Source organism: Bos indicus, chromosome 17 (genome assembly GCF_029378745.1).
Source record: "Bos indicus isolate NIAB-ARS_2022 breed Sahiwal x Tharparkar chromosome 17, NIAB-ARS_B.indTharparkar_mat_pri_1.0, whole genome shotgun sequence".
NCBI classification, from domain to species: Eukaryota; Metazoa; Chordata; class Mammalia; order Artiodactyla; family Bovidae; genus Bos; species Bos indicus.
Window position 1 is genome coordinate 56,228,570 of NC_091776.1, and position 15,579 is coordinate 56,244,148.

At 49.3% G+C, this 15,579-nt stretch overlaps 1 protein-coding gene across 1 annotated transcript in view; it reads right to left on the reverse strand.

Moving 5' to 3' along the window:
- Nucleotides 1-249: 249 nt before the first annotated feature.
- Nucleotides 250-15,579, reverse strand: part of SRRM4 (serine/arginine repetitive matrix 4) — a 172,349-nt gene continuing 157,019 nt past the window's right edge. Inside the window, exons 10-13 of the mRNA XM_019977446.2 lie at nt 12,915-13,118; nt 9,503-9,613; nt 8,244-8,384; nt 250-6,513 (exon numbers count right to left, since the gene is read on the reverse strand). Coding sequence (XP_019833005.2) covers nt 6,234-6,513; nt 8,244-8,384; nt 9,503-9,613; nt 12,915-13,118 — 736 coding nt within the window. The 3' untranslated portion in view covers nt 250-6,233. The remainder of the gene's footprint in view (nt 6,514-8,243; nt 8,385-9,502; nt 9,614-12,914; nt 13,119-15,579) is intronic.

Sequence of the window (15,579 nt, forward strand, 5' to 3'; positions counted from 1 at the left end):
GATCTTAACACCTATACCTGAGATAGGTGGTGCCGAAGACTAAGATTAAAAAGGCTTAGGGAAAGGTGGCTGGTTTGACTGTATACGTGAACCCAAAATACAGGCTTGTTTTGAAGAAAGGAGCAAGATGAGCACTGGGGCGATACGTAGCACAGCAGGTGCTGCTTGGCTTCTTTCTGTCCCCACCTCCCTGTCACCCTACCTCTGATTCTGGGCACCACATGTAGACAGAGGACGCTGGGCCAAGGATGAGAACACCATACCATGGAACCTTTTATTAGAACAGAGACATGTTTTGTACAGGCTGAAAAAAAGCCAGAAACCCCAGGAAGGTTATGCTTAGCTGTGGACACCAGATATCAAACAAATCATGGCCGCTATGTCACTGGGTGGGGGACAGGGTCCCAAGATGCCGGCCGACACAGTGGCTTCTCCCCCTCTGATGTGGGTGGGTGGGTAGAGGCCGGCGGCTCAGGTTGAGCTGGGCTGCTGGTGGGTCTCCCAGGTTGGGGTTTTCCAGATGGGAGTTCCAGCCCCCGATGTGGAGAAATGGCCCTGGGGTGGATCAAGCCCCCTCCCAGGGCTGCTGTGGTAGATTCTACGGGGTCCTTGGCCAATGACTGCTGAGGGAGACAGCTGGGAATCAGGAGAGAAAAGATACAGCACAAAAAGAAGTCCTCACAGCCTACGCCTGGCAAGAAAGAGCTACCAGGAAGAGCACGGGTAGGGCATGGGGTCCGGCAGATCGGAGCTCAAGGGAGCCTGGGCATGTCAAGTGCCCCCTTCCTGGGTCTCAGTTTTCTCATCTGAAAAATGAGTCACAGCAGAATGACTAGTCTTGCTGGCTGGTTTGAGCAACTGCACAAAATGTGGCCTGACACAATACATGGGGTCTGAAATCTGGAGCACGGCAAAGTCAGCCGGGCCTGTCCTTTGAATATGCTAGATGGTTGGGCTTGGAGAGACGTTCAAGCTCATACAGAGGGCTTTCACCAGGCCACAGAAGTTCCCAGGTGCCAGAACCTGGAGGTCTCCTGTTTCTGCCAGGACTCAGCTACTCCCAACTCACTCTGCAAATTAAGTCCACACCCTGCTTCTTTATTTCCTTCTGACCCTTCAACCTGTAGTCAGCAGAAGATACAAGGGATTCTACATCTGACAGTGTGGAACTCACCGCCTCAGAGTTAGAACCCTTCCCTCCACCCTACGAAGAACACTTAGGCCAAGATCCATGTTACAGATGATGAGACTGAGACCCAAGAACCACTCCATTTCACCCAGACAGACACATATAGGCAAGAGAACCACACAAGAACACTGTTCCAGTCTCTTTGGCTCAGCTCGTTAGAAGATGAGGCATAGCTTTTCTTGGCCGGAGAAAGGAATTACAATTTTCATTCTCCTTTTTTCGCTCCCTCTCTCTTTTTCAAGGAGTTGTGACTTTTTAATAGAAGTTGGTTTGTGCACAGGCATTTCATTCTTCAATTAATTTCCATCTAAATGAGGTTTTCCCGAAGATAACCAGTGTTTTAGTTCCATTTGAGCTTAATTTGTATGACTGAAGCCTCCGTTTCTGCCAATTCCAATTTGCCGGGTGATTCTAGCACTCGTTACCTGGCCGAGAACGTCCCCACCACAGACAGTGGAGCTGAGAGACAGACTGATTTCCAATAACATTTCCGGAGAAGGGTGGTCTTTCACCTCTCCCAATACCACTCAATAAATAGGAAATATATCATTCATTAAGCCACATTCTGATGAGGGGCCCCCATCATGGTATTTACAATGCAAAACAACTACCAACCAAAAATAAAACCAAAAAACCCTCAGGAAACTGAAAATAATGCAAAACAACAGCCACAGACAGAGGGGAGATGGCAACCCCATCCGTATCACTGGCCTATGGGTGCAGAGAAGGAAGAGGATGCAACAAAGCATTGCTCAACTGACACTGTATCTACCCTAAGGTCCTCAGCTGGACACCGTTGGCCAATGGAAGGGATGTAGTTTGAGGATTCTGTTTTTTTTTTAAATCAGACACAATTTTCTGTTCAGCTGGAAAAGAAAGTAAAGCACTTGAGGCTATTTTTAATATTTGTGAAAAGGAATACAGCAAAAGAAAAGATAAAAATGAGACTTGAGAAGAAAAAAATGGACTTTCAAACCTTTGGGAGCACCCCAAATATTCACCTCTTCAAGCAAAGCCATTTGGAAAGGAAGATGGGTCTCGGTAAATAAAGTGATGGGGGCTCTCTGAGATTGAGAGCCTGGTGTCTTTCAAACATCATAATTTGTGTGTTTTGCTTCTGAAAGACTAACTTTCCATCAAAGAAGGGAACAGATGGAGACAGGAATGCAGTCCAACCTAGATCAACTAGAATGTTCTTGGGTGAGGGATTTGAATTCACTTTTCTGAATCTACTAATGGGAGTTCACACATTGCTTTTAGGCTTTATTCTCATGATTGAGAACCTCCTAAAAATGTTTGAGGATATTTTCCTTTTTTCTCTAAGTCTCAGTGAACTCATTAGGTCTTTGAAGAACTGCCCAGGCCTCAGGTCAATGTTCTGGGTTGTATCTCAAAAACTCCTCTACTTCTCAAAGGTGGAAACTTTGGCCCAGAGAAAAGAAGCAATTTGCCTAGCTCCACACATCCAGGGACTATCCAGAGCAGGAGGGTCAAAGGGCCGCATGTTGTTTGACCTCAAGCCACATCTCCCTCCCATTTCCCATACTACTTTTTAAAATAAGTCCTCACCATGAGCAGGTTTCAGACCGTCTGTATCATCCCCTGGAAGCAGAAGTGTATTGAGGGTGAAGGATGCAGAGAAACAGCAGTGCCAGGGGTGGGGGTGCTGGTTAAATAAGGCTCACCAGTGCACCAGTAAGAGTTTTATTTTTGGATGCAAAGAAAAGGAAATGTAAAGGAAATTTGAGAAACACATCAAGTGACAGGGAAGGGCAGATTTTCTCCCAGGAGGCATTTAAGTTCTTGCAAGCTTTCCCAGGCTAGGGGTACTCCTTTGCTTGGGTTAGAACAGAGTAAAGTCACATTGCCAGGGAAAACAATCAGGGATGTTGAAAAAGTCTCACCAAACCCAAAGCCGGACGAGGCGAGCTGGCCATGCCAAGGCAGTGAAGAATGACTTTGGAAAGGGAGGGCACCCTCTCTACTCAGCTGCTAGTGGGTGAGAAAGCCAGGGCTGGTCAAGACCTCTGGATTCTGGCTCCCAAGACAGGTTTTGAAATGGCCTTCTCGAGGGGGTTGGGGCGGGGGGAGCCTCTGGCTGCTCCTTTCATTTTGTTTGTTTTCCAACTTCAGAAATAGTAGTATGCTCTCTCCTGAGGTCACAGAAAAAGGCTTTTGCTTTGGGTTTGTCTCTCTCTCTCAGGACGGCTGATAACTTGTCACTAGGGCAACCCTGAGCTCACAGGGGATGGGGAGAAATTAGCTAAGGGGATGTTCAGAAGCATGTGTAACTTCTATGAAAACTTAGCTTAGGCTCAGAAGAGCAAATGACCTCACCCACTAATATATTCCCTGGAATAAGGGTGAGATTCAGAGGTGCACATATGTCTCACACTGGGTGCCTCCCTAAAGGTCTTTCACAGATGATTTAGACTGTGAAGCTTTTGCCTTATTTTAGACTCTAACCCCCATGTCAGCTGTGACTCTTCAGTGTCAGGTCAGCACCTTAGCTCACAAGCTTCTTGACCATTTTCATCTTTCTGGTACCTCAGTTAGGTAACTGGTAGGCAGGGGACTGGGGTGCAGGCCTGAATTTCACCCAACTTGGGCTTAGTCATGAACCTTTGGCCTGAAGTGCTTCTGTGCCACCTCCAGTGTGTTCCAAGCTTAGAGTTCTAAGTCTCTCCCCTTCAGGGAAAAGGCAAACATCCCCACCCACATCCAGCCTCTCAAATCCCATCCATAGACACATGAGGGGAAAAAAAAGAGATGCACAAAAATACTTTAGAAGTTTCCCCTCCTCCCCAAACACACACACCACACACACAGATATACACACCCTCTCCATATAAATAAATAAATACTTGAATACTGCTAATGGCAACCGAGAGCAAAAGAGAGGGAGGCAGAGGGAATCCCATAAATAAATAAATAAACATAAATAAATAAATAAGAGGTTAGCTAGGAGCCCCAGGCAAAAATGGTCCCCCAGAATTGCGTGGATGAAGGCAGTCTGGATGGGGGCTCTTGAGTCTTTCACTGCTGTCCTGCTAAGGAGGTTCCGTGGCTCCAGAAAGCCTTTGTTTCCATGAAGGGAGACTGGAGTCCAGTTCGGGCTCCTGGGCGGGGAAGAGGGTTATTTACAGTTGCTGTACAGGCTCTCCCAGGGCACCTGCCCCTGTCCCAGGCACCTGCCATCAGGCCTTCTGCAGTGACCGCACTGGCACCCGTTGGTCCTGGCAGGTGGGGCCCAGTTCTGGGCCAGCGGGGGCCATAGAGAGGCCGGGTCCCCGCTGCTGCTCCGGGGCCCGGCTCCCCTCTCCTGCTGGCAGACGGACTTTCTGGATCGTTGCAGGGCAGTTCCTGGCCCCATGGCTGATGCGATGGGAGAGACTGGGGAGGGAGGACGTCACTGCTTCTAAGAAACAGGATTTTTTTTTCCCCCAAATGTTTCCCCTCCTCGGGGCACAAGGGATAAAGAATATTTGGTTCTCTGCTTCCCAGAGCCCCAGGTTCCCAAGCTGGGGACTGTCCCGCTCACCCTCTCCCTTCATGCCCTGCCCTGCTGCTGTTGCCACCACAAACTGGAATCTCACCCGCAAGGCTCCGGAAAGCCAGTCAGCTGGTGAGGGGGATGCCCCAGAGTTTATTTTAAGGATCTTCTCCCTCATGCCCCTGTTCTTAGTGCCCTCCGTGGGTGAAGCAGCTGGTGGTGTTTGTGTGCTGCAGATCAGCTTACCTTCACTGCCCAGCCCCGGCGGGGGTGGGGGGGGAAGTGGGGTGAGGGCAGAAATGAGGGTGGGGCTTCTCCCAAGCTGGGAAGAACTCTGGAAACCAGCAGGAGCTTCGGAGCATCTAACCTCCTCTCCCCCAGACTCTGGATTTGGATCTTTCCCCCAACCAGGGCTGCTGTGCCCCATCCTGGCAAAATTCCTGAGGGGCAAAATGGGTGACTTAGGCTGAGGGTGGTAGGTGGGTGAGTGGGTGCTTGGCTGCACTGGGTAGGATCCAGGGTGCGGCAGTCTGGGCAGTGGGGAGGGGGCAGGCAGGCGCCAACCGGAGGGTAAGGCCAGACTGGCTGGCGCTGGGGACTGGCAGCTGGCCACGGCACTGGGGAATGTTCAGCAGATGGTCCCGTGGAATCAAGTTGTTGCCAGCTACTGGGGCCGAGGCAAACTTGGGAAGTGGGGTTGCAGCCCCAGCTGTCCTGACTGTTTGTTGTGTCCTTCCTCAGAGGTCGCAGGGTCCCTGTGAGCCACCAAGAGGCATTCTGTGTAAATGGCGTGGTGGCCTCTCCACGGCTAGAAACTACTGGGCCCCTCTTCCTGACCACAAGGAGATACTGGGAGCAGTGGGCTTATCCCCCCTCCTTCTTGCTTCTAGACTCATGACCAGAGAGTCCATCTCCTAGCTCCTGATACCTACCACCAAGTGAATGTCCATGTCCCCTAGTCACGTGTCCCCCTTTCTAGGACCCAACAGCCTTTCAGCACTTGCTATGGCCTATGTGGGGAGCTAAAACTCCTGATCCCTGCTCCTGGACCTGAACCGCCCTGCTCTCTTCTAAAATCCACCCCTCACCCCATGGGGTCCATGGGGGTCCATACACGTGTAGCCATGAGATTGGATGAGAAGAGAAGGAGGTCAGGTGTGATAAATACCACTGGTCTTCGGTATGCAGCCTGGCAGCAGTGGGTTAGCAGAACTCTCTCTACATTTTCCTGGCCAGACCCAAACTTCTGAGTCATGGACTCGTTGCTCCTTATAAACCGTTGAGGCTTTTCTGTGCCAAAAGAAGGTAGTCTTCTCCACATGCTCAGCCCTGAGCTGAGCCCCAGAGGGTGTGGTGGAGGCTCGCAGCAGCTCCACATCGAGACTGAAGCCCCCACACCCTCCTTTCCTCCTCCCCAGGAGAGCAAGAAGGACAGGGCCTGGAAGCCCTCAGTGCTGTCTGTCACCAAGAAGGCAGGGTGGGCGGGGAGTGGGGGAGGCTGTCAGAGTGAAAGGGGCCCCACAGGTAGTGGGCTCACGGGAGGGCCCTGGCTTAGCGCCTCGTGCTGGAGTAGCTGTCTGCTGAGCTGTAGCTCCCACTCCGACTCCGACTCCGGCTCCGGCTCCGGCTGCGGCTCCGGGAGCCCAGGCTGGGGCTGCGGGAGCTGCAGCTGCTGCTAGAGAGGGTCCTGCTCCGGCTGCGGCTGCGGCTCCGGGAGTAGCTTCGGCTGGCTGAGCGGCTGCTGCTGCTGCTGTACCAGGAGGAGGTGCTGCTGAGGCCGCTGGACGAAGAGGGGCTGGGCCGGTAGTAGGGGATGGGGCGTTTCCGGGCACTGCAGAGATCAGAGGGGGAAAGCGTCAGGGCAGGACTCCTCCCAGCTGCAATCCCGGGAGCACAAACATTGTCCCAGGAGACATGTCCCGTCTCCTTAGCAGGGAAAAAGAATTCCTGTTACTCTTCCCTTGCAGTCCTGAGAACATCAAGGAGGTGGTCTCAGTCTAATGCTGATATGCTTTGAAAAGTGATAATCTCGCTTTTTTAACATAGCAAGGCTGGGCTCAGAGAGAGCATCCAGCTGGCCACAGAATCTACATCTCAACTTTAATCACAGTTTTGTTTTGCTATTTTTATTTTTACTAGAACCTTCTATTTATGGCAAAAGAGGTTGATTTTTCTATTTATTATAGTGTATCAAGTTTCGTTTTGAAATAAATGTATGGACCCCCAAAAAAGGCGTATCTATTTAAAGAAATTTAAGTAAGCAGTACACTTAATCAGATAAGGCAAAAGTGGTGGGTGATGGAAGCTTGGGAAACATTGAATGGATTCACTCAGGTGGATTATTTGGGGTTGAGTACAGAACCCAGAGAGCCTTTTTCTTAAGACTTCCTCCAAGTCCACTCCAAGGATACCTCTGAAAGTCAAGGCAGTGAGTGTAGGACTCCCACAATATGTCCTAGGCCAAGGCAGGCTGTTCAGTGAGACATCTGAGAAGATGACACCATTACCCTGCCTTACTGTCTGGGGCACAAGCTCTTTTTTCTCCTTCAGGTCATCTCTAGGGAGAAGGCATGGGCAGCCAGGATTCTCCTTTCCTTGTGGGTCTCTGGACTGAGTAGCTGACCCTTGGAGGACCAGAAGGAAGACCCACAAATTTTCAAGAGCCATTTTTAGGGCAGCATTCAGCCATTTTCTCCATTTCAAGGCCTGAGGATTCTCAGACTTCAGGATTCTCTTCTAGGGCTTTTCTCATCTAAGACTACCTGTTACAGAAATCTTTACCTACCAAGTCTGACCATTCAGTCCATCACAATGGCACACAATGTGTTCTAGTGCTCTGCATTTAAGTGTATAAATTGCATTCATATCTCTTTGCCTCTTTTCATTTTATCCTTTTGACACTTTTAGGAGTTATTTCCTCCAGCAGTTCATGGGTGAAAAAACTTAAGATTCTGGGAGGTGAAGAGACTTTTCCAGCTCACTCGGAAAGTGGCACAGACAAGATTCCTCTCCAAAATACTGGTCTTCCCCTTACCCAATAGCGCACCCCACTCCCCCACCCCCTTCTGGTACCTAACAATCCTGTTCGCCCTCTCTACAGTTGGTTCAGGGTATAATTACCTACGGTTGTATTCAAGCCTTGCATCTGGGCGCGTGAGTCTAAAGGTAGAGGTGTGTTGCTACTGCCTGGCTCCACCCCCACGCAATGTCCTGGTTCAGTTCCTTGCTTGCGTCCCCCTCATTCTATGGCCCAGCCCTGCAAGAGGCATCCCGGCAGCTTCCGCAGGTTCCGGCCACACCCGATTCCTCAGGCCGGCTCCACCCTTTGGCCTGCCACCTCATTCTAGCCCCGCCCACCGCGCCCCCCCCCTTCTGGCAAGCCCTCTGGGTGGTGGGGTGCTGACTCGCCCCAGGCTTTGAACTGAAACCTCATTTCAGCGGTTGGGGAGGTCCCTGAGCTCCTACAGTCCTGAAATGCAGCCCAAAGGAGGCTCCAGCGGGTGGGAGGGTGGGAAGGGAGTGCAAGTGAGATGGAGGTGGTACCGGGCTTCCTGGCCTCACCTCGTTATCCTCCGCGCCTCCAGATGGCTTGGGGAGTCTCTCCGGCGCTTCCGCATGGGCGAGTAGGACCGACGTCTCCGCCGAGCTCGCTCGCGCTCGCGTTGCTGCGAATCCTTCTCGATGTACTTGGGGTTCCGCTCCCTGAAGGGGTGCGGTGATGGGGTGGTTACTGGGGAGCTGAGGCTGCCCTGGCCTTTCGGTGTGAGCGTGTGGGAGAAGGGCACCCACTTCGCCCTCTTGCACTCTACCCCTCTGGGGCAGGGGACAGGGTCAGCACGGGCCGCCAGGGAGGAGAGCATAGCTATGGGAGAGTCTACGTGGATGACTGGCTACTGAGGACGGGTGCAGCTGGGCGTGGGGAGGGGTGTCAGCCTTTGAAGGTGAGCCTTTCAGGGGTCAGGATATGAAGGTTAGGTGGGTGGGCCCAGGTGCTGAGTAAGAAGTCAGAATTAGGGGCTCTGGATATAGGGATGTGGGGTAGTACTAGTTGTGTGAAGAGGCTGAGGGCTGGGGATATGAATTCCGGGGTGTGGCTGAGGGTTTGGGGTAAGTACATGAGGATGCAGGGAAGTTCTGGGGATCTCACCGCCGCTCGGATAGGACATAGGGAACCACTAGGAATGCTGAGACATCTTCCCATCCATAAGCGGGCGGGGCTTGACCTGAGAGGAACTGAACAGAGCTAGGGAGATGCTCCAGAGGGTGAGATGGCTGGATGGCATCACTGACTCAATGGACGTGAGTCTGGGTGAACTCCGGGAGTTGGTGATGGACAGGGAGGCCTGGCGTGCTGCGATTCATGGGGTCGCAAAGAGTCGGACACGACTGAGCGACTGAACCGAACTGAACTGAGGGAGATGCTCCAGAGAGACGATGCGGGAGAGGAATGAGTGAGGGAGTGAAAGTTGCTCAGTCGCGTTTGAGTCTTTGTGACCCCATGGACTATACAGTCCATGAAATTCTCCAGGCCACAATTCTGGGGTGGGTAACCGTTCCCTTCTCCAGGGGATCGTCCCAACCCAGGGATCAAACCCACGTCTCCTGCACTGCAGGTGGATTCTTTACCAGCTGAGCCACCAGGGAAACCCAAGAATACTGGAGTGGGTAGCCTATCCCTTCTCCAGCGGATCTTCCCGGCCCAGGAATTGAACCGGGGTCTCTTGCATTGCAGGCAGATTCTGGACCTGAACAAAGGAACGTGGCCGGAGGTGGAGCCTAGCTCGAGGGGCGGGGTCAGTGCCTGGCGGCGGGGCCTATACCTGCTGGGACTGTAGCGGGAGTAGCTTGGGCTGCGGCGCGACCTAGAGCTTCTGCTAGGCGGGCTTCTCTTGCCAGACTTGGAGGAATAGCTGGGAGAGCGCGAGGAGGACCTGGAGGAGAGGAGACAGCCGCTGAGGGGCCTGCTGAGCTCCGCCGGGTTTGACCCTTCTGTCTAGCGTTTTATTCAGTTGGTCACCAGGCCTTTTTATTTCTGGAGGTCAGGTGGGGGAACTCAAGCCCTTACCTGAGGATGAAATCCCCTCCCTTTTGGATGATTAATAATAATTATTATCAACAACTTCCCTTTATTGAGTTCTTCCTATCCTGGCCATTTGGTAGCTGTGTGACCTTGGGTAGGTGATTTCACTTCTCTGGGCCACTTTTCTGATCTGTAAAATGGTAAAAGTACTTACCCAATTAGAATTGTCAATTAAACAAGTAAATTAGGGTAAATTACTTAGCATTTTGTGTACAGCCAGCACACAGGAAATGTTTATTATTATATGATTATTATGTATTTTACTATGTGCCGGATTTTGAACTAAATGTTTTGTGTATATAATCCCATTTAATCCTCAGCACTTCCTAGGGTTAGACTCTGTTATCAATCCCAATCTGTAGATGGGGACACAGAGGCAGAGAGAGATGATGTGATTTGTTCAAGGTCACTAAGCTAGTAAGGGGTTTGGACCCACGTCTGTTTGGCTACAAGATGCTCCTGACTTCTGCTGGACGATACTGTATGCATCCAAATTACTAGCCTCTATTAGTCAAGGCTATGGTTTTTCCTGTGGTCATGTATGGATGTGAGAGTTGGACTGTGAAGAAGGCTGAGTGCCGAAGAATTGATGCTTTTCAACTGTGGTGTTGGAGAAGACTCTTGAGAGTCCCTTGGACTGCAAGGAGATCCAACCAGTCCATTCTGAAGGAGATCAGCCCTGGGATTTCTTTGGAAGGAATGATGCTAAAGCTAAAACTCCAGTACTTTGGCCACCTCATGCGAAGAGTTGACTCACTGGAAAAGACTCTGATGCTGGGAGGGATTGGGGGCAGGAGGAGAAGGGGACGACAGAGGATGAAATGGCTGGATGGCATCACTGACTCGATGGACGTGAGTCTGAGTGAACTCCAGGAGTTTGTGATGGACAGGGAGGCCTGGCGTGCTGCGATTCATGGGGTCGCAAAGAGTCGGACATGACTGAGCGACTGATCTGATCTAATCTGATCTGATGCTGTTTCCAGACTTCTTCCCTCTTGCTAAAGCCTCCCACTTTTAGAGAAACCCCTTGGTTTCTCCACCAGTTTCCCGGAAACATCTACCCTGCTTCCTCAGTCTTTCAAGTAATTTTCATTTCACAATTGATGACTTTATCTGCTAGTTGTTCCTGCTAGGGTTGGGAGGGATTATGTGGCCATGTCTGTGTTCAGTGGGAAAGAGCACTGTGATCGATTAGCAATGTCTGCCATGGGCAGGGATTAGTAGGGTGGACATTATCCAAAGTTTTCCTATCTATTTTCAATTTGAAAAGAAGTCTTGCTCTAACTTGCCCTCACCTACGTGTTCCTTAGTCCCTTCCTACTTTCTTAGGCGATCATAATAACTATCGCTCTGGGACTCTATTCTTACATACTGTCCAGGGTGAGGAAAGGAGTGTGGACAAGGAATAGCTCCTGGGTCAATAGTGTCCAGCTGTGGCCCCCGAAAAATTTGCTTTTTCCAACTTGCTCTTTCCCCATTTATTGAGAGACGTTAGTAAAGAGTGTGAAGATGAAACATGTTTTTGAACACTTTGAAAGGATGTCAGGCATTTCTATCCACTGTAGTACATACCGTCCTTTTTCTGTGGAACCAGATGAATCATTTTTCATACTTAAAAATCAGAAATAACTGCTCTTCCAGGCAACTAGTTCCAATTGTATCTTTTTTGTTTATAATGTGAAGGAACAGTTTCCCATTTTCCTCTGCCAGGGAGCTTAGAGTCACGTTGGCAGCACATCTCCAGAGTGACTACTGTCACCCCTCAGTACTGTGGGGACTGGTTCCAGGAGCCCCTGTAGATAACAACATCTGTAGATGCTCAAGTACCTTTTATAAAATGGCAGAGTACATTCAATACACTGGTCTTTCATAAATATGGATGGGAAACTCCCAAGTACAGAGGGCTGACTATACAGAAAGGTAGGACCTGCCATTGGGAGTTAACCTTCCTCCTGATTTAATTCTATTTCTCTCTTTCATTTTCCATTTTGCCTGATTTTTTCTTCTATTTATGCCACTCTATCATGTTGAATTCCTTGCCCCCTTATTCTGAATGAACTGGTCTTGAGGTAAACACCTGCATAAGTAACTGTGTTTTGATTATATGGTTGCAACAGAGAAACAGTCTGGTTGCTGTTGAAAGTTCTTGTTTGTAGAGGGACGCTGGACTCCATGAAGCCATGGGTTGATTAGATTGGATGCAATCTTCCAATTCCTGAGATCTCATGTCTCTGCATTCTGCTATATCATTATTCCACATGAGAAAATCAAGTAATAACCAATGGTTATTGGCATTGAGTGGTAAAATGCAAAGATGGGCACAATTCTTCTCCCTGTATCCATGCCCCTTGCAAGATGACTTTGCAGTTCCTCCCACTAAGAGGAGCATCCCTTGTATCTATTTGGATTAGTCTTGTGACTTGCAGTGGCTAAGGAAATGGCTGGAGAGATCATGCTTGTTCCAGGCTGAGGACTTGCATGCTACTGATCTCTTTTAGAACCCTGCCATCACCACGTGAACAAGCCCAGACAAACCTGCTAGAAGATGGGAGGCCACATGGAGCAGAGATGGGTCAGCTGGGGTCATCCAAACAAGCCAGCCCCCAGCCAACCAGCTGAGTCCAGCCCAAACTGCTGACCCACAGAATCATGAGTGAAGTAAAAACTCACTGATAAGATGCTACATTTGGGGGCATTTATTTTTTTTTTGGCTGTGCTCCATGGCATGTGGGATCTTAGTTCCCTAACCAGAGATGGAACCTGTGCCCCTTGCAGTGGAAGCATAGAGTCTTAACCACTGGACCACCAGGGACGCCTTGGGGCAGTTTTTATGCAGCAGAAGATAATTGATACACATGAATGGATCCTCATGACAATAACAACAGTCAAAACTGATATTACATTCTAAGTACTGATTTATGTGTTTAATAGTCCTCAGGACAATCCTTCAGGGTAAGATACATTACAGTTTTCATTTCAGTAGGGGAGGAAACTAAGGATCAGAGAGGTTAACTGACACCCAAGGCCATCAGCTAGTAATGGATAGAATGGGTATTTGAACTCAAATCTGTTCCATTCCTGTTCCTTGGGGGTCAAAGGACATGTCTAGTTACCCTAGCTAGCTGAAGAGTCTAGGTCAAAACTGCACTCACCTTTTCCCAGAGGAGGTGGATCGGCTCCTGGTGTACCTGGGGGAGGCTCTGGGGTTTGGGGATCGGGAGGAGTGGCTGGAGGAGCGTGTGCTGGCGTAGGAGGAGCTTCGGGAGCACCCTCTCATGGGGGAGCTCCGGGCTGTGGATGGGACCAAATTGGACTTCTTCACCTCGGTGCATTCCAGACATGGTGACTGAAATCCTCTGCATGGGAGAGAACTACTGTTAGCACTGGCCTGCCCACTGGTCTGGGGGCATCTTGAGCTGATACTCACCTGCCTACCTTTGCCTTGGCTGTGGTGCGCTTGCAACCCGCCCCCCCACCCCCACCTTTCCCCCTCTACTACCTCTGGAAAGATTTCCCAGACCACAGATGTTAGAGGAGTAGAGATAGAGTGGAAAACACACCAAAGGGGAGGGGGCAGGGTGGGTGTGATCAAATCCCACGGTGCAAGATTTAGTTTCTGTCCTGTCTTTTTCAGTCCCTCTGATTATATTAATGAGAAAGCCCGGGTTGGGTACTAGTGGGCTTTTACTGTCTCTTTTAACACTTGCAAAGAGAGACAGCAGGCCTGAGACTCAGAACCTTGGGTAGGCAACTGTAACTGAAATTAAATACTTTGTTTTAATCATATGTATTTTCACAGGTACCTTCTATTAGGACAAGAGATAAAAATGTTCTATTTAAGATAGTACTGTAAGCTTCCTTGTAGTAAAAAGTGAGTTTATTAAGGTAAATAAAAGTAACAGAAGCACCTGGATATGGAACAACTCAAAAACTGGCTGATTTAAGTTTGGGAAACTGGTATAGCCCATTTTGTGGATGGGGGAATGGAGACCTAAAGAAGGGTAGAGGCTTGTTCAAACTCACACAAAGGACAGGGTCCTGTCATATCCTTACCTTGCCTAGAGCCATGCTGGATTCCTGTTGGTTCTTAGTAAGGACTTGTTCATTTGGATTGGGCCAAGGGTCAAGTTCAAATCACATTAATATGGTTTCATCATGACCCAGCCCCTGCTCACCCTCCAGTCTCAGCTCTGGCACTCTCCTTTCTTGACTGCAGCCATAATGGATTACTTGTTTCTCCTGGAATAGTCCTGTTCCCTTCCTTGTCTGCATGCCTTAGAACATGGGATTTCTTTGGAAGGAATGATGCTAAAGCTGAAACTCCAGTACTTTGGCCACCTCATGTGAAGAGTTGACTCAATGGAAAAGACTCTGATGCAGGAGAAGAAGGGGACGACAGAGGATGAGGTGGCTGGATGGCATCACTGACTCGATGGAAGTGAGTCTGAGTGAACTGCGGGAGTTGGTGATGGACAGGGAGGCCTGGCGTGCTGCAATTCATGGGGTCGCAAAGAGTCGGACATGACTGAACGACTGAACTGAACTGAACTGAACTGACTCATGGTTTCAGGCTTTTGACTCCCTTCGGTTTGCTTATGTCACCTCTACCTCTAATGTGTTATCACAACCTCCAGCCCCAATGCTTCCCCACCCCTAGATGGCTTGCTTGGTCTTATAATTGTTATCTCCTTCCACCAGACACCAAGCTTTCTGGAGACAGAACTCATGTTTCTCTGGACACTGTATCTCAGCACCTAGGACAGAGCCTGAGACATAAGTCCTAGGTCATCAATAAACAGCTGTGGAATAAACATGCTGAGCCTGTTAGCATCCTGGGTGCTTCACAAGCATCATCTCATTTATTCCCCCAACAACTTTAGGAAGTTGGTACTATTATTACCCCTTATTTACAGAGAAGACTCAGAAGGGTGAGTTGCTTGCTCAAGGCCACTCAGAGTCTCAAATACTGATCTGTCCAGCTCTGAAGCCCATGTCCCTGCTCCCTTGCCAGCCCCCGCTTTTACTGTCTACGGTTCCCCTGATTTAGAACTGATGTCTCTTCCACTCTGCCCTCTGCTCATAGCTGACATGACATAAACAGCCATGGATTTAAAGATCATTTATATTTCACAGTGAAAGGTTGGGTCTAAATTATTTAATCCTGCTGTCCATGTATATCAGATTAAGCAGGTACCTGCTAGATGCTGTTCAGGCTTAACTCCAGTTCTGGAGACACAAATCTGTTTTTAGTCCTGGTACCAGCCCTGAGTTTCTTAACTATTTTGAGCTTCAGTTTCCCCATTAGCTAAAAGAAAGTTATAATAGTACCTATCCCATAAAGCTTGTAGCAGGAGGTAAGGAAGATTATCTGTGGAAAGCACCTGGCATGATACCTAGCATTTAGTCAGGGCTCCATCAATAATAGTTTCTGTTACTGTTCTTGTTATTGCTATTCTCAGTATTTCCTGCATAATAGCTTTAAAGTAAATACTGTGGTATATTTTTAAATGATAGTGACTTAATGTTAAGACTTTCTCCTGGAATTATTGATAAAATTGACATCTTTTTTTTCCTGCCCAACTTCCATTCCTCCTCCTGATTAACAGTACCCTGCTTTCCCTTCAGAGAACCAGACTTTCTTCAATTTTAGTGTACACAGGAAGATTCATTAGCTCTGATGGTGGCATGTGACAAATTCTAGCCAAGAACATAGCATCCTCTGGGCAGTGTGTTTGGTCTTGGGTGAACAAGCTGGACTAAGCAGAGCCAGTGAGCATTTGCCTTGATAGTTTGCTGAAATTTTGGGAAAAGAGGCAT